The sequence below is a fragment of the Euleptes europaea genome, chromosome 6 (genome assembly GCF_029931775.1).
Source record: "Euleptes europaea isolate rEulEur1 chromosome 6, rEulEur1.hap1, whole genome shotgun sequence".
NCBI classification, from domain to species: Eukaryota; Metazoa; Chordata; class Lepidosauria; order Squamata; family Sphaerodactylidae; genus Euleptes; species Euleptes europaea.
In genome coordinates, this window is record NC_079317.1 from 95,589,662 (window position 1) to 95,616,997 (window position 27,336).

The following is a 27,336-nucleotide window of genomic DNA, read 5'->3' on the forward strand; positions in this document are numbered from 1 at the left end:
ACAATATTCCATACATCCAACTTTGATAATGTGAATATTTATCTATCAGGATTAACCTAGGAAAACATGGAAATTCCTTGCGATCGCTGCATTGTCAGAACAGAGCTCTGTGTCATCTTGTCAAGAAAAATGGAGGCACCAAAGGTTGGTCCCAGCTGCCCTGATGTAGTCTTGAGGGCATGGATATGAGAGGTATCAAATTGATCACTTGGCCAAGAGCTTGTACACAGTACGTCAGAATATATTTACAATGTGATGTTATCACACCCAGTCCATTTTCTCTTTTCCCCCGGTGATAGTGCTGCTAATGGTTCTGTCAAGAATGGACCTGGATGAACTCTGGTTACCCTCAGTGCATGGCAGCTTTCCTGTGGACTTTTGATGACATATAAAAGCAACACATACAGTTGGGGCAGGATAGTCAAATTCAAACTTAATTTGCTTCCTAGTTGGTCATCATCTCATCCTGTGTTTACTCTTCTTATATGTCCCAAAAGTCACCCCAGAAGAGAGCATGTTATATATCAAAGTATACCAGAAAAGGTGGGATCATCTTAATTCATAACACAGGGATCTGGAACATTCTGGAGGGCTTTTATAATTATTTTGAGCCCATTCTATGATATTTGACTGTAGTTTGATGGGCCATACAGGAAGCCGTCTGTATACATGGTTTTTGTGGTCTGCTTTTGCTTCAATCCGGCCTTTGCTTAGAACATGAATGTTGATCTTCCTCATGTTCTAAATGTCACACGCATAAAATTTTCTGTATAAAATATAGAAATATAAAAATAATACTTCATGCAATACCACAACCACTCTCCCAATGCAATGTCATGTTATGGAGGGAGTGCAGGCCTCCCCATTACCAACAACGCTCAAGGAACAGTCAGGCTGAATGGCAATTTCTATTGCTCAGATGGTGATCCCCATAGTCTCTTTCACCTTAATGGGATATTTTGTACTCCTTTTCCCTTTTTCTGCAAGTAAGTGTATATGATTAAGAGGTGAAAAAAGCAGACAGAACTTAAATAGCAGAATCAATCCTCTCCTGGCGCCGCTTCATGATTTCCTGAAGCTCTGACTCCCCTCTGCTTTTCTGGAATAAAGAGAAAAGGATAAAGAATGTGAACCTTTTGTTGAAATAGCTCTGAAACTTTATTTTAATTTTATTTATTTCAGCAATTTATTTTCTGCCTTTCCGGTTCAAAGACCTGCTTTAAGGCAGTTCACAGTCAAGACGACACAGCCATAATTGTAAAATAACAGAAAATAAATATTAAACAGGTTATGACAAGAAAATCTACCATTTAAAACCAGGTTAGGATCACAGAATAAAAAGCCTTCAAAAACTGATGTTGGAGTGCCTGTAAAGAGGGGACCAGATGTAGCTCACAGAGGAGGGAATTCCAAATGTGTGGCATGGCTACCAAGCATGTAGCTCCCCACCAAACATACTACTTTCACCATGGGTTCCTGCAATAGGGTTTCCTCAGACAATCTCAGAATGTGGACAGGTATATATGGGCGGAAGCAATCTTGCAGGTACTTTGGACCTAAATCATTTAGATCTTTAAAGATAAAAAGCAGCACTTAGTATTGTATTAACACATTAGGAGCTAATGCAATGGATAAAAAATGGGTGCCATATGCTTAGGGTAGCCAGGTCCCTCTTAACCACCAGTGGGAGGGTTTTGGGGCAGCGCCTGAGGAGGGCGGGGTTTGGGGAGGGGAAGGACTTCAATGCCATAGAGTCCAATTGCCAAAGCGGCCATTTTCTCCATGATCTCTATTGGCTGGAGATTAGTTGTAACAGTGAGAGATCTCCAGCTAGTACCTGGAGGTTGGCAACCCTACATATGCTCACTGATAGGGTTGCCAGCTCTGGGTTGGGAAATACCTGGAGATTTTGGGGGTGAAGCCTGAGGAGGGTGGGGTTTGAGGAGGGGTGGGACCTCAGCAGGGTATAATGCTATAGACTTCACCCAACAAAGCAGCCATTTTCTCCAGGGGAATTGATCTTGGTTGTCTGGAGATCAACTGTAATAGTGGGAGATTTCCAGGTACCATCTGGAGGCTGGCAACCCTGCTTGCTGGTCAAATGAAGTTTCCAGACTGTCTTCAAAAGCAGCCCCATATACGGCATAGAACTGAATGTAAATTTAGCTCTGTGTAGTAATCACTTGGGGATTACCTTTAAAAAAAAACAACAGCTATATTCTGCAGTATTTCTGAAGACTGCAAAGATGTTTCCTAAAGAAACAGAGGTGAAGGCTCGACAATGTAACCAGCAGATACTTGTATCTTGCACTGGACCCTGAAATAGTCGATCTTATGTATATTTACAAAACAGACTTGACTGCAACATTTTGAACAAACTGATGTCTTGTGCTTTCATTCAGGGTTCACGTAAGCATATAACATACCAGAGTATACTGCCTTCCTCTACTTAATTCATTACCATTTTTGACTGAGTGTCCACAAGAGATGGACATGCATGTGTGAATCAGTCCATAGGGACTGCTGTATGCTGTGAACATTAGGCAAATAGCAGTCGAAGACAGCTTAATGATTGCCATTTAGGGGCTGCTGTGCATAGAGGAAGTGAGAGCAAATCCATACATTCCTTTCCCCGCTGACATTTAGCTTAGTTGCACTTGCAGACTTAAAGGTGGTGTCAACGGTTTCAAATGTTGTTTCCCCCCCACCCCCTGCTTTAAACTTGGTAGATCAAAATGCTTCCATTGAGGTCATCATAGGAAAGAGCAGCTCACAAAAGGAATGTAGCTTTGTGGTAAGTGGTCAAGGAGAAAAAGTCGGACAGTGCTTGTGAGATCTCGACAGTCAGCTATTGCAAGAGAGAATGATAGGATTTCACTGTGGCAATTTTAGTTGTGGCGAGCCACGAAAAATGGCACTCAAAAGAGGGGGAGATGTTGCCTAACTAGTTTTATCAGCTTTTTTGAAAACATTTTTTTCTTATAAAAGTCAGCTTTATTAACAAGACCAATCAAATGTCATTGACTTGTCTCTGTATCCTTTGTGTGGCTGCTTCCGTTCTAGCCATTCGTTTGTGCCTGCAATGAGATTTGTTCACGCAGGTTTTATGGAGCATGCAGATGATACCATGGTCAACCCATTGCTTTCCAGTGTTTTCTGAGCTGCTTTTTTTGGGGTCTTTTTAAAGATCTAACTTGTGGATAATTTTATGTACATAAAATACAAATGCAACGCCAAACTGTCCCATAAAGACAGTCAAAACGCTGTTGAAGCACCCCAAGGTTATTGTGCCTTAGAAAAGATACACCTCGTTCTTCTCATTACAGTCTGGTTGATTAATTTTTTTTCAGCGTTTGCCAGAGCACTTATTAATATATGCTTGACTATAGGGGGAGAGAGGACAAGATCTGGTTTTAAAATTTGATATCAAGCCAAGTCACTTATCCCCCCCACCGCCTTTATCATAATTTTTATAATAAATAATGTAATAATATAGTAATATAATAATAGTAATAATAATAATAATGGAACAAAACGGAGTAATGACTTGTGCTTGTTTCAAAGTACAAAAAACCTCACATTTAATCCTCCCACCCTTCCCTCCAACAAGAGCTGATAATCAAGTATAGTCATGAGTGCTTGGAGAGAATATGCAAGGAAAATAATTAATTAGCTTGAAAACAATGAAACAACAGGGAAATTGCAAGGAGAAGCAGCATCTTTGCTTGAGGGAATCTGGCAGGCTGGGAATACGCGGGGGAGCACTGCCGGTGCGATGCTGTTACATCACTTCCAGAGGAAACCCTGAAGTGATGACAGACCTCTCTAGGAATCACCAGAAATTCTATGTTTTTACTATAGGGTTTTTGGAATTGTGTTACTTCTGACAGCAATTTTTAAATTTATTATCTTTCCAGCCAACAAGAGCCACGGAGATTGCCAGAGGTAGGTCTCCAGCCATAGTGGAAGACCTGGCAACCCTAACCTTTGCCAAAGGGAATTTATTTCCAAGTAGACATATAGTAGGATCTTTCGCATGGGGTGGATTTGGTGGGCAATATAACACTTCATTTAGTGTTGTGTGGAACCTCTATTTGCTTTCTGCTTGCTGGTGAACACGGAAGGCAACATGGAAGGGAACAATATGGAATCGGCCTGTTAGTCTATTTGCCACAGATGCTATATAATGAAGAGGTGCGTAGCCTCAGTTATAGTGTAAGAGGTACTCTGATTTCATTACCCAGTTTTAAAAGTTTAAATGCAGTCTTAATCATGTTTGAAACTTCTTGCAAACTTTGTATCCTAAGGCACTGTTTGCTAACAATGGTCTTACCTCTAAGAGAGATTTTTGAACTGTGATTTTACTGTACACCCTAGCCCCCTCTTCTCCGCATACTTTTTTCAACTCCTCTTTGTTCAGCGAGAAAAGTTGAGCCCCGGTCAGTATTCCAAGATGGTCCACAGTTCTGGAAAAAAACAAGTTTGAAATTTGTATTACGAAGAAACCATGATAGAAGCCCATAGATACCATGTTCTCTTAGTAGGTAGTAACTGGAGGGCAAGACTCTGGATTTACAAATAATCATGGCTGTACTTCACCTCCTCAGCTTAGCATTTAAGAACAACGCATGGCCCATTGGGTTGAAAAAATCTCTAGGCCAACCTCTCAGTGTTTTTGTGAGACAGAACAAAGTAGGAGGAGAATCAGCTCTGTAACTATGGAACCCACTAGAGTTTTCTTTTGTGATGGTGCTCACTGTTACTGATTACCAGCACCTTTTGGGGAGGGCGCTCTCCCAAGTCCTTGATGGAAATCAGCACACCGTTATATATGAGTGTGTGTTTAAAGTGTCGTCAAGTTACACCCGACTTATGGCGACCCCATAGGGTTTTCATGGCAAGAGACTAACAGAGGTAGTTTGCCAGTGCCTTCCTCTGCACAGCAACCCTGGTATTCCTTGGTGGTCTCCCATCTAAATACTAACCAGGGCTGACCCTGCTTAGCTTTGGAGATCTGACGAGTTCAAGCTAGCCTGGCCCATCCAGGTCAGGGCATATGAACACTAGCACTTTTTTTCCCTTTTGTGTGTGTGTGCAAAAAAAGCATTGGAGCCCACATAATATGGAATCCACTACCAGTGTAAGTGACTTGGCCTCTGCAGTTCCTCTTATGAAGGCCTACAGATGTAAAGGATTTTTCCTGGTGCTGAGTTAGCGTACCATGTAACTAGCAAACTACAAAAGAACAAGGCATTACTCAAATGGTATATCAACATAGTGCATAGTGCATAGGCCTTTACAAGTAGTCAGCAAGCGTAAGAACAACCGTGGTGGTAGCAGAACCCACACTCTACATGTAAAGAGAGCTTTCCATTCCCTTATCATTGGAATGGGACTGAATGCTTTGGTTATATTCTATGGAGAGAATTGACACTGTGCTCCAGCAGAAGGGCCCTTCTACATCCAGCACAACTGCCACGTGGGAACATATACTCTCTCTCTCACTTACCTAGTACATTTTTTACTCTGCCTCTCCTCCAAGGAGCTCAGGGCAGCATACCTTGCCTATTTTAATCTCACAACTGTCCTGTGAACTGAGAGAGTAATTGGATCAAGATCACTAGTCAACCTTCACGGCTGAGTGGGGACTTGAACCCATAACTCCCACATCCTAGTCTGACACTGCTACCTACTGTCCTAGAACTTTATATTCTTCTCTTTATAAAAGGCACGTTCCCTTCTAATTCAGGAAGATGGTCATTAAACTGGGAAGCAGCCCTACACAGGTTTATTCCAAAAAGGCAGTTTGGTCCACACCTGTTTGCACTTCACTATTGGCTTCACTGTAATGTAATACACTTTTGATGTTTTTGCATATAGAGTCGAGTACTGTTTCCTTTCCAATTCACTACTGTACAGTACAGGTGAACTTTTGTATTAGTACCTGGAGGTTGGCAAACCTAGAGATAGGGTTCTTGTTGTTCTCAATAAAGGAACTCTCAAGAAGTAACCATGACTTGGGAGAAGGTGTAGTTTGGATAACAGGATGTATTCCATACTTGGTATATCTGTTAATAAAAATATCTGCCCCACTGCCTCAAAGTCACGTCACATGATACAAAAGGAGAAGCAGAGTGAGAAAGGAGAATGGGGGTGGGGGAGAAGAGAACAGCAACTTACCCTTTGCTAAAAGAATTTGCTTCCAGCCAAGCTCTGACTTCTTCAGCATTGGACTCAAAGGTCAGGGGTACATGAACTTGCTGTGTCTTCTCAACTTTAAAGTTTCTTTGAGGGGGCTGCACTTTAATATTGGTAATCTTTTTCAGAAGTTCATCATTGACCTCATCCATATGATGGATCAGTTCTAAAAGCAGATGGAGGAAAATCAGGTCTGTCAATCAATTAAACCATTTTTAGTTGATAAATTGTCTATTTTAACTATCTTCTCTAGTTAATTGACTAATTCACCGTATATTTGAATATATTATCAAAGCCTCAGTATAGAAAAGTTCCCAGATACTGAAGAAAATACAACTGACAATTTAATAAATAAAAGTTAGGAATCTTTGTTAGAAGGAACATCATGGATATTTTATTTTTTGTTCCCAATTTTAGTAAACACACCCAAGCCAAAATTACCTCAAAATCATGCCCTTACATCTCATCCACACTGATTACAATTTTCCCCTAATTAAAATTAGCCCCCACTGACTAGTCAATGAAGTCTTTAGTAGACTAATCTACTGATTAAATCATGCTGCCCTGCAAAGTCAAAAATCTATGCTCGAACAAACAAGTTACTCTCTTAGGTCACTTTGACTTGTTCAGGTAGATAGAGACGATTTGTGGGAGGCAAGGGATAGGACCCCTTCAGCTGTTTTGTGCAGCTAACTCCATGTGACAAAAAAGAGAGTCCTGATGCCTTTTTGCTAAAAAATAATGAAAGCATCAGTGGGAGGCAGGAGTTTCCGGCATAATGCCGAATTGGGGAGTGTCTTGGAGCAGGCTACTTACTGCAGCCCTCTACCCCGGCCATTCTTGGCATGCAATAACCACCCCATGATCCTCATACTATGATGACCTTGGCATACAATCAAACACACGGAGACGGTAGCTGGAACGGAAATGGCCGCAACTTTATTGGTTACAGCATCAGGCATTGGCGTTGCATAGGGGCTGGATCCAAGGCATCGGCCCAACCCGCATACCAGCCGATGCATCCTACTCCCAGCCCGCCTGCTGGGAGTAGCCTGAGATGGCAGTATGTGGGACCCACTTGGGCAGCAGCCAGCTGTGTGGGTCCCCTGCCACTTGGCGGGAGGCCACCACCCGGACAGCCCCCCGACTGGGCATGTCCAATCCTGACAGCCCCCGTCTGGGCATGTCCAATCCTGATAGCCCCCGACTGGGCATGTCCCTGTTCCGGGCCTCCCCCAACAACCCCTTATTAGGGTCCCCAGAATGGGGAAAAGGGGGCACACAGGCCACCTTTCCCCCCCAAATGGATCCGGCCCCATGCCAAAACTACCAAAAGTTGTGACAAATTTGACATAACAAAAAAACAACCCAAGTATAGGGAGGGAGGGAGGGACAAATTAGGAAGCAGATTCAGCTGGGCGATGGAGACGTCTTCTAACTACCTGGCTGGAGGCGCGAGTGTAACAGCTCATGCCTGAGCCTGCCCGCCGGCCCCCGCCCCTATTGACCAAGGGCATGATTGGTCATTTGCAATGTAGGGCGGATCAGGAAGGTATGCAGCAGGGTGGGAAAAATTCCCGCTGGTGTTACAGAAACTACAGCTGCTTTTCGCTCCAGCAGCCATTATGTGGCAGCGTACAGGCTGCTCCAGCTGAGACCTTGCCTCAACCCACAAGCCCCTGAACCGTGTGCCGGCTCCCCACCCCCCACCCCAGCATATGCCAGAAACTGTGCCTGTAGATAATTCTACGCCTTGCTTTGGAGTGGAGAAGTGGGGATGTGTGTGATAAGGGTGTCCTTGGCTGTTTCTGCTCAGTTTCTCTACTCTGAATTGTCCTCCTAACTGCTTTCCTCATCAAGTTCAAAATGCATGGTTATGCCAACAAACATGTTTTGAAACTAATGAGGAAAGAAGTAGACAGAAGGGCAGTTTGCAGGAGAGGACAAAGAAAGGATCAGGCACTCTTCCTTCCCCCATCATTGTTTCTTTACATCATATTTCTGCCTCCTGATGCTATTTTTTTAAAATGATATCATGGGTGGGTAGCTTATGAAGTTTGCTTGACATATGTAGTTAGCCCAAAAGCCACAGTGATATTTGATTCTAATGAGCACCACCAGAACAGAAGTGTAGATGGATGACATTTAACAGAGAAGAGAATACATTGACATATCCTAGGGCAGTTTGTATTAGTTTCTGATGTTCCAGTATAAAATATAGAGGCCTTATGTCAGTTAGGAAGGATACATGGTATAAATCACATTTTTTTTGTTCAGCAAGAAAGAAAGTATCAGCACCTCCTTACATAATTTAAAATTAAATTAACTACCATTTAGAACGTGTGCCTTTCGTAACTGAGGCCACACATGTATTTTGTACTTGGTTATCAGAACTGAAGTACAAAACTTTGCACATACCCTTACTTCAGATTTTCAGATCAGTATCTTTGGGATGGTACAAAGTAAAATTGTTAACTTTAAGTTGGAAGATATAACTGTAGCTGGTTTGGTGCGAGGCACCCCAAAACTGTGCTTACGTTCTTTGGCATCAGGAGAATTGCGGGCTAACATTTCACTTCCCCATTTATCCCCAGCGTAACTGGCAGGTAACTTATGCGAGGGGCTGGAAGGTCCGATTCCTCTTGGACTCATATCTCCTTTGTATTTCTGATTAGTCTACAAAATAAGGAAGATATTCCATGAAGCACAGTATTTTCTCGTGATGACTGAAGCAAAGAAACTGATGATGACTGTCCATCTCTGTTACCATGACAAAGAGACAAAAGAGTTTCCTCGCTCACACATCATAAAATCTTGAAATAACACATTATCAGTAAGGCACATCTATCCGGGAGATTCTTGCAGTTATATCCTAAGCAAAGTTACAGCTTTCTGAGTCCACTGAATGGGCTTAGAAACTCTGCTTAGGATGGTTCTGTTGGGCTCCAAATTTCACCTCAGTGCGATTTATTTATCCCATTTGCATCTTTCTCTTCCTCTGAGGACAAGAATATTTAAATCTAAGTTTCACATGTTAACATCCAACAGTCGATACAGTAAAAAGCATTGGCTTTCAAAAATAGGAAAGGACTCCGGAAAAGTGACAAAGTGGTTTGTGTGCAAGAATTTACCTTGTATTGCCTATACCAGGGATGGGGAACATCAGGCCCAGGGGCCATGTGAAATCATTTGGTCTGGCCCTTCGTGGGTCCTGGCAGATCTCTACCTCAGAAGGATTCAAGACTGGTGGTCCGCCCCCTCCCCGGACAGGAATAGCCTCTATTCAAGGCGGATGTGAGTTTGTTTTGCCGAGAAAAGGAACCCTTTCCCCCCTTGCAGAAGAGTCGTTAGCTATGGAGCTGCTAGGACCACCCAAGAAACTGTGTTAACCCTTTCCCACCCGGGCCGTGGAGAAACATATTCCCTTTGTACTACAAGAGGGCTGGGGGTGGAAGTGGTGACAATGGAGGCAGGGCCAGAATGGCAGTGTGTTCTTAGCCAGTGTGTCCTCATTTCATCCCTGCAGGCGGAGGTAGCAGGAGCCGGCTGTAGAATCAGGCCCCAACCTTGCAGAGCAGGAGCAACTCCGGCGTGTGGCTGGACGGCTACACACAACTGGTGCAACAGACCATCCTGTGCCACCAGGTTGGTGAGTGCGCCACTGGTTGGATGCCTGCCTGCTTGCCCGTGCAAGGGGGGGGTTCATCTGGGGCAGCTGCCTGCATGGGGCTTGGTCAGCTAATTTTTGATAATTTTGTATGGCCCATGAATGATGTTATAAATATCCAAATGGCCCTTGGCAGAAAAAAGGTTCTCCACCTCTAGCCTATACTAACCATGAACCACCTGAGTCCACAACAGTGCCAAAGCCACGTTTCCTTTGTATACCATGTAGACAGGTATGCCTGAATATTGTGGGTTCTGGATATTCGCTATGTTTTGTATGTGTGTTCTTGCAGCATTCGTGTGGTGTGTATACATACATAATTCTTCACAGTCAGTCACAGTGAAGAGTTTAGCTCAGGCATACCTGTATTTTAAGGAGAATGTGTCAGGTTCTGACTAAAGTTACCTGAAGAAGGGCTCTTGGCAGGACCCAGGCCAGAGTCTGGCTTCAGGTCAAGTTCTGGTTCACATGCCACAAACTCTGTGTATGGTTTCTCATCCTGTTATTCTCTCAGCCTGCAATCCCCAACTGTTGTGTTGTCTACCTTGCCCTGGGAACGTTACCTCGGAAATGTTTCGCTTTGTTTTTCCTTTCTCTAGCTGAAGTGCTTTTAACCATGTATTATACCCATGTCATGCCATTAGCAGCCTTCTCTGTCCCGTAGACAGTCAGCTCTTTCATTTACCTTATTGCTCCTAATAAAGTATTATTGTTTCAGAGCTACCTGCCTGGATGAATCTGCTTTAGAGGGATGCTAGAGGTAAACGTCTTATTCTGACAGAATGTCACTACAAAAATTACCTATGAGAACTGGTTGGTTTCAGCAGCAACTTGAGATCTGATTATGGCAGCTAATGGCTAGCTTAATCTAACCTGTTCAAATGATCCACAATCCTCCAGTTTCACTACATCCAAGATGTTATATGGGACATAACCAGCCTGTCCACTCCGGTTTCTCAGCTTCCACCATTGTTTGTTATCTTCCAAAACCTGTGAATATAAAAAATAAATTAATCCGCTGAGAAAAGTTAAGTACTGGTGCATTTAAAATATTTTCTTTGGGATTCATTTTATACTGTACTTATATTAATAAGTTAAAAGCATAGTTTGTACTATGTAGCACACCGTTTATTCCTAAACACGGAAGTTGGTTTCAGGTAGCCGGCTCAAGGTTGACTCAGCCTTCCATCCTTCCGAGGTCGGTAAAATGAGTACCCAGCTTGCTGGGGGTAAAGGGAAGATGACTGGGGAAGGCACTGGCAAACCACCCCGCAAACAAAGTCTGCCTAGTAAACGTCGGGATGTGACGTCACCCCATAGATCAGGAATGACCCGGTGCTTGCACAGGGGACCTTTACCTTTACCTTTTTAAACACTGGTAGAAGCCTTTCCTCTCAGGACAGTATTAACACTCAAGACAGCTTGCAACAGGCTATAGGTACATTTCTAGCTCTGGTACATTCCTTCCTCTTACTTCTTTCTTTAGCCTTTTACTCCAGACCACACTGCCTCCACAGCCTTAAAGGTCAGCATACATGGGAATCATGTGTGCAGCCCCCCCAGCACAGTCTTTTGTTTAGCACAGTGCGGTACTGTGGATGCTCTCTCTTCGCATGCTCTCTCTTCTCATTGTGCAATGTAAACACAATCACATTTCCTCGGAAATTAGTCCCACTGAATTCAGTGGCACTTACTCCCTAGTAAACGTCTGCCTCATAATAAACAAGGATGGACAGGAAAAAAACCTGGTTTGTTCTTTTACCTCCAAAATTTCATCCTTCAGCACTGAAAGTTCACTGGCATTTCGAGCAGTGAAATCATATCGAATTTTGGCATATCTTTTTGATGGGGCAATGCCCTGCGCCTCAAAATTCCTGCAAGGAAGACAAGGTAGGGTTATTAGTGGTTTTCTCTGCAAGCCAGAATAATTATTTTTATTATATTTAAATTAATTTTTTAAAGGAAGCAATCTGACACACCCATTGTTTTAATGCATTGAATACCACTACTCTTTCTATGTGCACATGTTTCTTTTGTATAAATTTAAAGCTTTGGGGGAGTTTATATTAATAATCGGCACTGAAAACAGAACTCTGTGTTCTTATTTTATTATTATTGGTATTCAATCTCTGTAGCATTCCTGCATAGCACTAAAAGTGCTCCTCAACATTTCTGCCAGTTTATTTATTTTATTCCACCCTTCCTCAAGGGGCTTGAGGTGGTGTATTTATTCCACCCTTCCTCCAAGGGGCTTGAGGTGGTGTATATGTGTTGTCTCATGCAAGTGACTCACAATGTAAGTTTCAAGCTAAATTTATTGAATAACTCAAACAGGCACCACAAATGTTGTACCACTCAGTGAAAAAGCTGAGCCCAACCAAATCTTCTCCCTCCTTTGCAGTTCTATCAGACTGTATCTCCCAACAAGCAGTGCTTCTGGCTCTGTTGTTTATAGCCACTACTATATCCAAGAGCATCACAAATTGGTTCACAGCAGCCATTTTTGCTTGGTAATTAGGAGCGCATTCCAGACTGAACTGCCCCACGTATTTTTTTGAATTTTGCATGATGAACCGTCATTCCGGAAGTGACTGCGAAGCCAGCGCATACCTGCTTCGCATTACAAAAGAGCCCATTTAACGTGACCTTTGGTGTTTGCCGGGAAGAATCCCCCTCAAGGAACAATGCAAAACAACAGAGGCGCGTTAGGTATGCATATGCTAATGGCTATGCAAACAGGAACAAAGGAGCAGGCGAGTGGGGGGAGTGGAACTTCTCCTTTTGCTTCGGGAGCATCAAAATTGACCATGCAAAAATGGCCAACAACGCTGTGAGGTTGGGAAAGAATGACAGATTCAACGATATTCAGAGAGTTGCATAGCAAGCAGGGATCTGAACCTGGATCTCTCCAAGCCTCGTCCAACATGATGACCACTACACCACAGTGGCTTTCAATATATCCTCAGTTATCTGAGCTAGTATCTTGCTGGTTTTGCTACTTGGATCTGATGGGTGCATTCCTCCCCAGGGCACAGTCAGGGACCCAGGACCATCTGCAGAGCTCCTGCTCTTGGTGTGATGAGTCTCCACACTGGCAGTTTTATCCTATGCACTAGAAATTACCTATTTACATGTTGAGTAACATGTTGAGTAAAGGCATCCACCGCTTGCATTTGATCAGCTGTCTGAACAGGCTTTAGGTTACGACTGGAATGGCCATTGGATGATGACAACTGGGAAGATAAAAAAGAGAAAGAGCATTAATGTCAGGCCTTGCTCCCTCATGCAGGAGTAAAGGTTCTTGACATGGGTTAGGCCAGTTTCTGGCTATATTACTAGCCTAATGTCAGGATCAGGCGTCTGGCCCTAGCATCCCATAAGCAAACTCATCCAGGCAGGTATTCCTGAAGCAGTAATACTTTATTAGGAGCAAAAAGACAGATTAAAGGACTGACTGCCTAGAGGTAGCAGGTGAGGCTAGTAATGAGGAAACATAGGCAGGTTACATGTTTAAAAGCAATACAGGCTGTGAAAGTAAACATGGCCAAGCAGCCCCGCGATAAGCGATTCCCAGGAAGGGAGACTAAACATCAGCACAGCTGTGGAAAACAGGACAAGCGAAACTGTACACAGACGCTTACAGGCATGAGAAACAGGGCTTGACATGTAGCCAGAAACTGGCCTAACTCATGTCAACAGCCTTTACTCCTGCAGGAGGGAGCAAGGCCAGACAATTAGTAGGAGGATGGTTATACAAGTTCTCTGAATAACCATGTAATCCTGAGTGGGGTGGTGGTGGTTCTGCAGTGGCTGGAGGCGGTGGGGCTGTACTGTGTCCAGAGTGGATTGCTGCCAATGCAGCAAGCTGAAAAAAGTGGTGTGTGGGGGGATTTTTGTAGCACTAGGGCACCATCTGACCCTTTCACTACTAAGTATATCTGTGAAAAGGAGTCGCAGAGTCTGACACAACATCCCTGACTGAGCTATATGGGTGCACAGTAGTGGGATCTGAATAGGGTTGCCAGGTCCCTATTTGCCACTGGCAGGAGGTTTTTGGGGCAGGGCCTGAGGAGGGTGGGGTTTGGAGAGGGGAGGGACTTCAATGCCATAGAGTCTAATTGCCAAAGTGGCCATTTTCTCCAGGTGAACTGATCTCTATCAGCTGGAGATCAGTTGTAATAGCAGATCTGCTACTACCTGGAACTTCTGATTTAAAAATATCTGGTGTAAAAGATTAACACTCTGTAATAATGAACACAAGCTATTTAGGGTTGAAGAAAAATAGTGTTATTGTCACACACAAATGCAATATAAGTGTTGTATTCACACATCAATCACACAAAAATCACTTAAGGTCCCAATATAATCACAAAGGCACCATCAATACAAGAAACTCAAGTCAATTGATAAATATAGAAATGAAAATAAAATGTATTACAGACCAAAAAGTCCTGACAAATAGAACTCAGTGGCCTTAGCCGAACTACAGAACAAGTCCCGCGGCCAAGTTGGGTATGTCGAAAAGCTGTGAGGGCACAGAGCCCCTAACACCGCGGCAGAAGCAGTGGTACTCACGAAGTGGCCAAGCCGCACCAGGGAAAAAAAGGAAAGCGGAGGGGCCGCATGGGGACTGGAACGCCCGAGGCTTTTCATGCACTCTTCAATATGGATCTCCTGGCTGGAGAGACCCATTGGGACCGGGAGTCTCCTAATCTGACGTCTGATTAGGAACCGGAGCAGGTCCTTCTTTACACATAGAGGCTTCTTGCCCAAGTAAAGTCAGATGGGCAAATTCGCCCATAAAAAATTACAAAATACTAAAGGAAGACCAACTTGCTGACGAAGCATCGAAACGCCAACCAACCTAGAGGTGGCTTCAGTTGGACTTCACATGTTCTTTTTGTGTTCTGACGGTGACATCTGGTCCTGCAGGGCTTTTCGACTTCTCTATCTTCCCCGCTTCCAGGAGACTCCCGGTCCCTACGGGTCTCTCCAGCCAGGAGACCCATATTGAAAAGTGCACAAAAAGCTTCGAGCGTTCCAGTCCCCGTGCGGCCCCGCCGCTTTCCTTTTCCCCCTGGCGCGGCTTGGCCGCTTCGTGAGTACCACTGCTTCTGCCGCGGCGTTAGGGGCTCTGTGCCCTCACGGCTTTTCAACATACCCAACTTGGCCGTGGGACTTGTTTTGTAGTTCGGCTATGGCCACTGAGTTCTATTTGTCAGGACTTTTTGTCTGTAATACATTTTATTTTCATTTCTATATTTATGAATTGACTTGAGTTTCTTGTATTCATGGTGCCTTTATGGTTATATTGGGACCTTGTTAAGTGATTTTTGTGTGATTGATGTGTGAATACAACACTTATATTGCATTTGTGTGTGACAATAACACTATTTTTCTTCAACCCTAAATAGCTTGTGTTCATTATTACAGAGTGTTAATCTTTTACACCAGATATTTTTAAATCAGAGCCTGCATGCTGGTTATTGTTGCTAACTTAGTTATTTCAGCATAGGTATTGTGTTCTTGCCCTGACCTGGATGGCCCAGGCTAGCCCGATCTCGTCAGATCTCGGAAGCTAAGCAGGGTCAGCCCTGGTTAGTATTTGGATGGGAGACCACCAAGGAATACCAGGGTTGCTGTGCTGAGGAAGGCACTGGCAAACCACCCCTGTTAGTCTCTTGCCATGAAAACCCCCCAAAAGGGGTCGCCATAAGTTGGCTGCGACTTGATGGCACTTTACACACACTAACTACCTGGAAGTTGGCAACCCTAGAACTGAATATTATCCAGCAATATGTTGACTCTTTCAAATTTTGTCCGGGTAGGCTTGCCAGGCCCTGCAGCTCCACCGGCAGGAGCTTTGTGGGGCTGTGGCAGACGTGCGCAGTGCGCACGTGCGCCTGGCGTGGCACACACACACAACCCACGCGGACGCTCTAGCGATCCCGGCCAAAACACTATGGCTTCCATAGAGTTTCAGCTGAGGTTGCCAGAGCGTCCGCGTCCGCGGGTTTACCTGGAAGCGACATGAGTAGAGCATAAGTGCACGCGGGCACACTTATGTGTGAGCCCGCTGTGCCCGTTGGCCCTGGCAACCCTAAATCCAGGGCAGTGCACATGCAGCACCAGTCAAGTTACTGGCAATAGCATCATTTTCTTGTTTGAAAGGATGAATTTAATTTACACATAGGACTGAAACCATCCCTGCACTCCTCCTCCCATGTCCAAACGGCTGATCTATTGCACACATAGTACCCATTTCTATATGACTGCCATCTGCAGGAAGACATATGAACATGGCAACTTGCTTCTGCACACATAAAGGCCTAGCTAGATTGGGGGAGACTTACTCTACTGTCACTATTTCTCAACGTGTGTTTGATCAATTCATCTGAAAACAGCAGGAATTAGAAATATGAACCAGACATTTCCTCCAGATCAGTTTTCCTGGCTTACTAAATATACATGGATGTTGGCAGAGTGTTTGACTCATGGTTTGAATAAACTGACTGGGAATAAAAAGGGGGGGGGGATTTAGGCCTGGAACTCACCTCTTCCTGCAAATGGCCAAAGTCTATTTCCCAAGGGGCGCCACGGAAAATTTCCAGGGGTGGCTCCCATCCGTTGCGGAACTTTGGAATGTAGCTTGGAACGTTGGCTTCTCTTGGCCACTCCGCTCTTAGAAATACATTACAAAGAAATGCATTTTAATACCGAACATGGACTATATCATTAACTTTCCTGTTGTAAGATGTATTTGCCAGTATTAAAATTCTAAGGACATTTCAAAACAGTATTCTGGTGTTTTGATGTTGGCTTTCCTCCATAAGGAGTTTTTGCTTCGGTTGGGTGTCCCAATCAGAGCAGGTGTTTTTGCAGCATCCACATAAGATTGTCCCCTAATTGTTTGCTTTTCGTATTTCCCCTCACTTTGCTGTAATCGTTCCCGAATCCAGTTTGGTGCAATCTTTTTGGAAAGAGCCGCGTGGCGCAGAGTGGTCAGCTGCAATACTGCAGTCAAAGCTCTGCTCACAAATTCGATCCCGACGGAAGTCGGTTTCAGGTAACCGGCTCAAGGTTGACTCAGCCTTCCATCCTTTCGAGGCTGGTAAAATGAATATTCCGCTTGCTGGGGGGAAAGTGTAAATGACTGGGGAAGGCACTAGCAAGCCACCCAGTAAACAAAGTCTGCCTAATAAACGTTGTGATGTGACATCACCCCATGGGTCAGTAATGATCCAGTGCTTGCTCAGGGGACTACCTTGACCTTTTTTATTCATGTAGGAGAGAAAGTAAAGTTGTGTGTGTGTGGGGGGGATGCTAACCACCTTCCGCTCCTGTTGATCCCTGGCACATGGAGTAAGACACAGGTTTTGTTCCTTCTTACTTCTGTCCTAGCCTGAATCCTGTAAATTTGGCCCATTTGCATGAGGGAGAGTTCTGATCTCCTTGAACATAGACCAGCCCCCAAGAATACAGAGGGTAGCCATCCTCCATGCAAAGCATCATTCACCCATGGATAGTAATATAGTTCACCTTGTTATTTAACTCCTGGCCTTTCCACCCCAGACGATTGCCTAGGCAATGCCTAATGTTTGGGCTGGCACTGTTAGTTTGGAAAATGTATATGCCACCTCCCCAGAGAAAGCTGCTTACAAAATAAAACATGATCAAATCACAAAACGTGGTCAAATCATAAAACATGAAAGTCATAAAAAATCAAGGGGACTTTCCCCTTATTTGGTTTTGGGTAACTCTTTGTTCTTTCCAGGTTTGCTCCACGGCTTGGCTGGGCACATTACCTTGACCTTGTCCATGCCTCTCCCAAGGACTCCCACAGTGTCATCTCCTTTGGTGTTAGATGTCCTTTCAGGAAATCTGTGGTATCTTTAGAAAGAAGTGGACTGAGGACAGGTCTTGCAAGGTCAGGACCACCACAGCTATTAACAATCTAGATTATACACAAGAAGGTATAAAAAGAAAGAATACAGCATGAAGTTTCACACTGCCTGTCAAACAAGTAGTTTTGAATTCTCTTTTAAAGCACCACAGTGGGAAGCTAATGGCCCATCTCATAACTTTGGTGATCTGATTTAAGTTTGGGGTTTTGTAAACTTGTCAGTTTTCTGTTTCTTTAATTTGAAGCAGTACAGTGAACCAGTTCTGAATTAATGTATGGTATAGCTCCTTGAATAAGTATGTTGTCATGAATCAAAAGAGCTCATAGGCTCCTCCAAGTGACATCTAGCAAGTTATCCAGCCACATTTCCTTTCCTTTATCACTTAGAAGCTCTTTGATCCATTGATCTTGAGCAGCATAGTTTTAAATCTCTTGTTTGGGAGATGTAAGGACTGGGATCAATTTTGCCACTGCCAGTGTAGCCTTAGGATCCCTGTCACTTAATAAAAGAGGCATTATATCAGACACAGAGGCTTTAGATTTATCTGTTAAAAGAGGAGAGAGATATCATAATTTAAGATCCTCATAGAAACGACATTCCAAGAGCACATGAGCTACCGGCCACATTTCATAGAATCAACAAACAGCAAGAAGAAGAGTTGGTTTTTACATGCCGACTTTATCACTTAAGGAAGAATCAAACTGGCTTACAATCGCCTTCCCTTCGCCTCCCCACAACAAGACACCTTGTGAAGTAGGTGGGGCTGAGAGAGCTCTGAGAGAACTGTGACTAGCCCATGGTCACCCAGCTGGCTCCATGTGCAGGAGTGGGGAAACAAATCCAGTTCACCAGATTAGCCTCCGGCGCTAATGTGAAGGAGTGGGGAATTAAACCTGGTTCTCCAGATTAGAGTCTACCGCTCTTAACCACTACACCACACTGGTAAACATTGTGGACAACCCAATCTATGGATGCACCCATAGAATTTGCTCCAGGAACCATCCCCAAATATCCCCACATTTTAGCTTCAAACACCCTTGGTGGAACCGAATCAACACAGGTTCTTCTGTTTAATTTTTATTATTTAAATTGGGTGTTTTACAATATGTAAACAAGTAATGAAACCTGCTACACACAACTATGTTTACCATTTGATAATGTATAAGCTATGTATGAGTGGAAATTTAATATAGAATGTACACTTAATTGGATGATTTGCCTCACTGGATGCTGCCAATTATGGTACCCTTATATAAAGAATATTGGATTCTAGTTAAGAACATACCAGTTCCAGTGGTCCAAACAGAAAATGCACCATCTCTGAAGCACTTGGATTCTGGATATGTTTTCTCAGTTTGGCCTGAAAAGAAAAATGAAATAGGTTTTAACCTTAATTGCAGACTCTGTGGTCAAAGATAAAAATTCACCATTGTTTCACTGAGTTTTCATACTCAGAAACAAATCCAGAAAAGCAGAAATAATATTATGCCATCATTCCAAAATTTGAAACTAAGGGTTTCAAATCTGAAACTAAGGATTTCAAATTACATGATACTACACATGATACACAGAGTTTCAGGTTTGGTCAGCATCCACCACAAGAACTGTCACTTGGATCCACACTTCTAATTTCCCCTGGTAACACAATTTCCAGGGTTGTGAGGTTGGTCAGGACCATGGCATGCAGGGACATTGTTGAGAATTTGCTGGAGCAGCAAACAAAACAAAACCCCTTTCTTCATGAAACTGGAAATTGTGACAGTGCAGTAGAGAACAGGATTCTGCATAACTTCATCTTACTAGTTTAATGCAACAGAGGGTGTGAATCTGACCATTAACTTTTATCCCACTCTATAACAAATGAAGTTACTACCATATAGCCCTGAACTAGTTAGGGACATGTAGAGACAATCAAACAAATGTGGCCCAAAAATTTCCCCTGTGGTGCAGGCATTTTCAGAAGATGCTAATAATAGAAACATAGAGCTGGAAGATACCCCAAGGGGCATCTAGTCTAACCCCCTGCATAATGCAGGAAATTTTCAGCTACACCCTCCCCACTCCCCCGGTGACCCCTGCTCCATGCCCAGAGGAAGGCAAAAAACCCTCCAGAATCCCTGGGCCAATCTGGCCTGGAGGAAAATTCCTTCCTGACCCCAAAGTGGTGATTGTTATTACTCCGGGCCTATAAGAAAGGGCTACAAGAGCCGAGCACTGGCTCATTCCTTCCTGCCCTCCCTCTCACTATCTGCCTCATTTCATAGTGCCTAAATTCATAGTGAGCCATAACATCACATCACATGCTTCTCCTGCTGGTCGCTCCTGCGTTCAGCAGCAGCCACTGTCTATTTGGTATCATCCTCCTCCTCCTCTTCCAAGGCTGTAGTACAAAGTTTGGATTTTCTTCCCCAGTCTGCAATAAGTCTTGGGCTCATTCTCACTTTCCCTTCTCTCCACCCCACATGCTTTTCTATCCTGCAAGTTTGTTTGCAGAAGGATTGAGTGAATGTTGTTCAGGTTCTAGACCCTGGGATCTCCCAAAAATGAAGAGCCGACTGCCCCATCCCACCTTCAAAGAAGTGATGGGAGAGGTGGATTTTGGCTGCCGGTGGGGGGAACAGACAGCCAGTCTCCATTCATCCTCGAGCCTGATGTATGAAGAGGGGTGGGCCCAAGGGAAAGGGGCTTATAGGGTCTGGGCCGGGCAGTTCCTCCATCTTTGGATCTAGACTGGGATCTCCCAAGAATGAAGAGTCTCGTGGAGTGGCTTCTGCACACTTGCTCCACTGAAACAGCTTGCACACACATCAAGCAATTGCTACTCCTATTCTGGCAGCAGCAGGAGCGACAAATCATTTATAGGATATAGAGACTGCCTACATTCAGCCATACGGTTCTGAAGACACAGGACACATGTTTTTGAAAGAGGGAGTGATGATTTCTGCCAGTCTCCCCTCCAACTGCAGTCATGAGCCCAGAAAAAAACCCTATTTTTTCCTGTAATGATGGAAACAGACTTACAGCCCATTCCTGAGCTGAGGTGTACGGGGATGGTGGGGAAGAGGAGCAGCGGCGCCTCTTCCTAAGCCGTTTCCCTGATGCCGTTAAACAAAAAAAAGCCATTTCGCTGCTTTTTTTGTTTAACTGGGGCTTTTCACCCCATTGAAAATAGCAGGCACAGCAACACTGTTCTGGCTGCCTGCGCAAGTGGCTGAAAGGGGATAGGGAGCCAACTAGCCGCCAGCTCCTCCCCCTGGCCTGCCCTGGAACGCCCCCTGCGCCGGCACGGCCTCTCCATGCCGTTGCTGGCGCCACGGAGAGGCCGCGCCGGCAAAGGGGGGAGGTGCAGTCCTGCGGCACTTGCCCGCCGGTGGGACTGGCCTCGCCGCCAGCGTAAGTACGTGTAAACATGCGATGACACGTACTTACGCTGGCGGCGAGGTCACGCCGCCTCCTATTGACTTTCGGCCCAATTCTCAGGAATGGGCTGTATATCTAGGTTTCCCCTGCTGCCCTTCTTCCCACCTAAACATCAGTAAAGATCATATGGGAGAAGTGGGTGGGTGCTGTATTCAAGATTCTCTGGCTCAGGTGTGCATAGTTTGAAGCATACCTCTAGTCCCTTTTATTTTTCAGTGAGGGGGGAGGGGACACCCCAACAACCAGTCTGCAAAAAAATTAAACTCTGTGACAGAAAAACTAAATTCTGCAAGGCAAGATCTATGTGTGCAGAATCAGGCAGATGAACAACCAATCCTATGATTTCTGCATGTGTAATATATAATAAACCTCCCATAACATGTATTGTCTTTTTGACAGTCCACAGTTCTTTAGAAATAACATTATTTGCAGACATGGAAAAAAATCTCCTGAAAATAATCTTTGGTGTACTAGGCTAACATTTTCCATGCAGTAAAATAATTAGGGAGATGTGCACAAGAGAGCATACCGCAGAGCATTTTTGTGAAAGTTGACTATTTCAGCAATAATTCCATCTTTTGATGCTTACCATGAGATTTAATGCCAGCTTGGTTTTCTGGAAGCAGTCAATATATTCAGCTTCACTTGGGGGTTTTGCCCTCAGCGTCAGAACTCCCTCTAGAAAGGCGAAAATATTGGGAATAAAGAAACAAAGAAGGGTTCATTAAAAGGGGTTATTTGTCTTTGAACAACAACAGAAGCACCAAAGAGAAGACAGGCTATTTAGTATATTTCAGGGTAAATAACAAGGTGGACTATATTACTAAGTATGGATGCAAGATTACGGTATTTGAATTGAGGATGACTAGCCTCTGTATTCTTGGGGGCTGGTCTATGTTCATGGGGATCACAACTCTCTCACACACAAATGGGCCAAATTTACAGGATGCAAGCTAGGACAGAAGCAAGAGAGAATAAAACCCATTTCTTATTCCATGTACCAAGGATTAACAGGAGAGGAGGTTGGTTAGTGCATCCACACACACACACACACTTTCTTTCTCCCGTGTGAATGGCTGACTTTAATTCTTATGGGACAAAATAAACACTGCATGAGGAAATAATATTGCATTGGGGAGAAGTCAACCCACCTCTTATGAGCCATCCACCACTGCTGGAAACATAGCCACTACTTGGGGGGCAAAGGCTGTCCTTTCCCTAGAAGCCATGTTCAGCATGGAGGAAAAGCCATGTTCAGCATGGAGGAAAAGCCTTGTTCAGCATGGAGGAAAGGGGGCACAGCCAACTTTGGAAAAACAGGCCCAGAAACAATGACTTCAGGGTCATAGACAAGGATGGGAGATGACAAAGAAAAAATAGATTTGGAATATGGGAGAGGACTGGAACTTTCCATACCTCACCCATCTTTTTATTTACAGACATTTAGCTGGTCTATACTAAAGATGGCATCCTGTAGTAGTAAAAGAGTAATGTTTTGGAACACATGCACTCAGATGGTTTTAGGGGGCTGATGAATGAATGCATGAACTTCTGAAAAGTTTGTCACTCCCGCTTTAGCTTTAGCAGGATTTTCTGAAGCCAGAAAGGCATATTTATAATGACCTCTACTGAAGATGGCTGTAATCCTGCACACACTGACTAGGGAGTAAGTCCCACTGAACAAAAGGGGATTGTACTTCTCTGTGAAGATGCATAGGCGCATAGACTGAATGAAGAGTTCTTATTCAAAGCCTCTTCCTAAAGCCATTAGCCCAGCCCCTTCTTTTTTTACCTGCTGGCCCTTTCTTCTTGTTCTTCTTTCCTTTCTTCCTTTGATTCAGCTGTTTGTATGCCTCTGAAGCTTTTTGAAGTTTGGCAACAAACAGCTCAATGTCATCTAGGGTGCAGTTCAGGGTTTGCTGCATAGAGACAAATTAAAAAAACACACACCATTGAAGGCTGATTCAATACCTCTTCACTAGGGTTGCCAACTTCCAGGTAGTGGCTGGAGATCTCCTGCTATTACAACTGATCTCTAGCTGATAGAGATCTCTAGCTGATAGAGATCAGTTCACCTGGAGAAAATTGCTGCTTTGGCCATTGGACTCTATGGCATAAAAGTCCCTCCTCTCCCCAAACCCTGCCCTCCTCAGGCTCCGCCCCAAAAACCTCCCACCGGTAGCGAAGAGGGACCTGGTGACCCTGCTCTTCACCCATATATACATTCTTTTCCTCTCTACTTAGAAAATGTCCCCTTTTCTACTTCGCTGTATCAAATTTTGGGTTTCAAAACTGTTACTGCAACTGAATTGGTCCTTGACTAGCTACCTTCTCACCTTTTTTACATAGCTTTAAAAAATTATTTTGAATTTGAAATTGTAACACATTCACCACGCCGGATGGTCTTTTTAAAAAAGGAAAGAAAAAGAAATGCTAGACAGGTGCTGTTATCACCAACCGTTTCTTTTTCAATCTTCTGTGCCAACATCGCACGAGACTCTTCATGGTCCTGAGAGCCGGAGCTTCGTCGTTCGTATTCTGCCAGACCACAAAACAAAAATGTTAGCTATCGACGAAAACATAGTGAAAACATAGTGAAATTTGGTAAAAACAGAGGGAAAACCTCTTTCGTTAGGCTATAAATACGCTGTGAGCTATGACAGGGTGTTAAGGGAAGCAGGGGGGATTACTTGGAGAAGAATGAATCAATTTTCTCAGAAGGATGGGGCATCATATACTATTGCTGCATAAGGTGTTGATTTATTGTGTTGACTTGGACACAGAGGAGCAGCCATCTGTTAGATAATTAATCTTGTATGATTTGGCATAACTCCATCTATTCTATTGGGATTGGATTCAGTTTTGCAGGAGGAGCTGCGGCGTTTCATTGCCAAGTTTCCTTTTGCTGTTGTGAAATTGTTTGTGGGCGCAACTCTAGCAGTTCCTTACATGCATTTTTCTTCTGCCGCTTTTACCATGACCCAGAGCCTGGTTGGGCTTGAATAGCAGCCTGGACAACTTTTGAAACAATAAAGTCTAGGGAAAGAACACACATACAGTGCCATGTTTGCAGCATCTCATTTGCTCTCGATGTTCACGTAAAGAGCTCATCATCCCTACTCTTACAGCGCATTCCTCAAATGCGCTGGCGGCCCCACCCAAAGGCCGTGGGAGGCCGACAAAGGCCCGGAAGGCGCATGCCGGTGTGAGTGGCCCCAGTGCCGGCATGCAGGCCTGGATGCCGGTCCCTGGCCGCTGCCACGGGAGCACTGGGCTTGGACGCCACTGCAGCTTCCCGCCGGTCTCTGGCCGCCAGCACAGGCCGTGGTGGCGAGCCGGGAGGCATTCCCGGGGTGTAACGGCGCCCCGGGAGGAGTTCCCGGGGTGTTCCAGCCATTTCAGCTCAGGAACGCCCCCCCTTTTTTTGCGAGAGACACCCGCTCCTATGAGGGTTGCATGGTTTTTTTGCGCCAGGCGGAGGTTTCGGCGGTGCCTTAGGAGGCAACGCCGCTAGTTTGTCTCCTAAGCCCGGCGCAGGCATTCTTTTTAGGCGCTGTTAATGCCATGAAAAATGTGGACTTGTGAGCAATGGACCTGATTGTGGCAAAGCTGCCTTGTGGTTTTTTTTTCAAACTAGACTTGCCCCTGTGACTTTAATAGCAGCCTGACAAGAAATTAAGCAGGTAAAACTTTGCCTGCCAAGAAGAAAACATAACCAGGGGAGATTCACCTGTTCAATTTCTGCACACCAGGTTGCTATTAAAGGCACAAGACCATAGCCTTCTTCAAGATAGCAACCTAGTCTAAATCCAGAGTCTCACTGACCTCCAGTGACATCTTGGCCACTTACCCACAAAGCAATGCATTAGAGTGGCAAGGGCCACACCAGACTGATATTGTACATGCTTCAGTCCTTCCAGCAAGGTGGAAGGACTTAATGAAGAAAGAATCACAATCATAGGTGGAATTAAAAGAAGAGGATGAGGGACAAAAATCAATAAGGATCCGCCTAGTCAGGCTCCAGGCTGCCAAGGGTTTCTGCATGACTGCTTTTTTACAGAGGCTTATACAGAACTCGGAGGAACACTGTAGGAACTTGTACTGTCTATTTTTTTGGGAGGTGTGCGAGCAAGGAATGTGCATAAGTTCCCCATGTCGTACGTAAAAGACAGATATAACCTGTCAAAACTCAAGAGGCTGATCAATCAGTGCTATGACAGAAATTATTTCACTGCATGTTTCTGGTAGACTCCCCCCCCCCTTTGTACTATCAAGTCTGGAGAGCAAACAAGCTTTCAAAACCATGAAATAAAAGAGCTAGAATGTAGAAAATGGGAGGGACTGACATTGAAGCACAATGTCTCCCTGCATGTCCTGTCATTTCTAAATCAGGGAATTAAGTTACGAGTTGAGGCAAGTGTTGTGCACTCTAGTAAGGAAACCAATTCTCCAAGCCCTCCCTCTTCATACCGAATTTTATTCTATTCCATTGAAGATTCAAGGCTTCATCTTATCAAACTGCAGGAAGAAGTCTTGCCTTATTATATATAAGCACGGTGTGAAAACTTTCATAAATTTGCAGCAAATCCGGAATATTGTTCATGCTAGTTAGGATAAACATAAACCTATTTTACAATGCATTGTTGTGCATCAATACAGTGCTTTCTACAAAGTGTAAGAACCCTGCCCAATTCCAGTGGGAGATATGGTTACAAGAACTATCTAGTATAAGACTGAGGGCCTGAAAACTGACCCAACAGTATACCTGCTTAAACCAATTCAATCATTGAAGCCACAAAATATAAAATCTTCACAACATACCTTTTATTTCTTCTGAGCTATGGAGAAGAGATACTAACTGCTGTCTGGTGGTATAGTATTCATAGGTTAATCTTCCCCTCTCATTACATCCCCACCATGGTGCAATTTTAGGCTCTTGACTTGTGGTGGAGGGAATCTGAGTGTACATGTATATTTCAAATGTGCAATTACAGCCTGTTCTTGGGGCCCCCTTGCTGAACCCAGGTTGCCATACTGTTATCCAGGTTGCCATACTGTTCCTATGCTGAGGGGTTCTGCATCAGCCTGTATAAAATGGCAGTAAAGCAAACATTTTTCACCTCTTCCTGTAATGACCAAATCCCTAATAAAACTCCAAGGCCTTTTATGCATGAGTTGGATCTCCCTGCTTGGACCTGGGTTCATTGCACATTAATGTAACCCGATTTGGAGGAAACTGTATGCATTGCCTTGAATGATCAGGGACGAAACTGTGCTGATGGAGGCATGAATACAGAAAAGCAGTCTCCCAAGCTCAAATCAAGTTCCACCCCTTTAAATGCTGCTCTGTAATTGGCTTACTTCGCAGTGCTCCCCGTGAGAGAAGATTTCCTTTCCCCCGAACCCAACTGCCACATAAAAAAGCATTTTAAGAATAAAAAACAAAAAACGGAGCAATCTGAAAGAAGGGGGAGGGGAGAAATCCAAGAAGCAGGAAGCACTTGAATCCCTGCCTCTATACACACTGCTTCGTGACTGGCTGTGAGAGAAGCCAGTCTTCTGTGTTTTCCCCTGTTTAGTCATCTGCATGCTGCTTTGAGCCGGGCTGAGCCCAGGGGAGAGGGAAAAGTCAGATTAACAGAGGAACGGGAAGACAGGGGTTGGTTTTGTGTCAAAACAGCGTTGAGTTACCAAGGAATGGGATATTGTGAATACTGAAAAGTTAGATCCTGGCTGAAACAGGGAATAAAGGAGGCTACAGCGACCATGCATAAATGACCTAAGATTCGTTTAGGGCTGGGATTCCCAGAGAATTATACTGACTTTAATGGAAAGAAAGGACCTAGCTGTGGCTTCTTTTGCCCTTGTCTCATGGCCCACTTTCCATCTGATGGAACAAATAGGAGGGAGAGGAGAATGAGCAGAAAGATCAGGGTAGGAGTAAGTTGGGGGGGGGACATGGCTATATCCTTTGTCAAATCAGAAGGGCTGTTGAAGAGGCAGGATGGTCCTTAGGTGTAGTGTTTAGAGAGTCAGAAAAGGATCTGGAAGATCCTGGTTTCAATCCCCACTCTGCCATGGAAGCTTGCTCGATAGGGATGCCACTAGTCAGCAGCTGGAAACTGGCAAGAGTCCCTGCTGGAAACT

At 44.3% G+C, this 27,336-nt stretch overlaps 1 protein-coding gene across 1 annotated transcript in view; it reads right to left on the reverse strand.

Annotated features, from left to right (window-relative positions):
- Positions 1-583: 583 nt before the first annotated feature.
- EPS8L2 (EPS8 like 2) overlaps positions 584-27,336 on the reverse strand; it is a 129,635-nt gene continuing 102,882 nt past the window's right edge. Inside the window, exons 9-21 of the mRNA XM_056851578.1 lie at positions 23,648-23,727; positions 22,982-23,108; positions 21,779-21,867; positions 19,055-19,129; positions 17,671-17,819; positions 16,420-16,546; positions 12,989-13,098; positions 11,628-11,739; positions 10,739-10,855; positions 8,736-8,874; positions 6,181-6,364; positions 4,334-4,466; positions 584-1,099 (exon numbers count right to left, since the gene is read on the reverse strand). Of these exons, the coding sequence (XP_056707556.1) occupies positions 1,028-1,099; positions 4,334-4,466; positions 6,181-6,364; positions 8,736-8,874; positions 10,739-10,855; positions 11,628-11,739; positions 12,989-13,098; positions 16,420-16,546; positions 17,671-17,819; positions 19,055-19,129; positions 21,779-21,867; positions 22,982-23,108; positions 23,648-23,727 (1,514 nt within the window). The 3' untranslated portion in view covers positions 584-1,027. The remainder of the gene's footprint in view (positions 1,100-4,333; positions 4,467-6,180; positions 6,365-8,735; positions 8,875-10,738; positions 10,856-11,627; positions 11,740-12,988; positions 13,099-16,419; positions 16,547-17,670; positions 17,820-19,054; positions 19,130-21,778; positions 21,868-22,981; positions 23,109-23,647; positions 23,728-27,336) is intronic.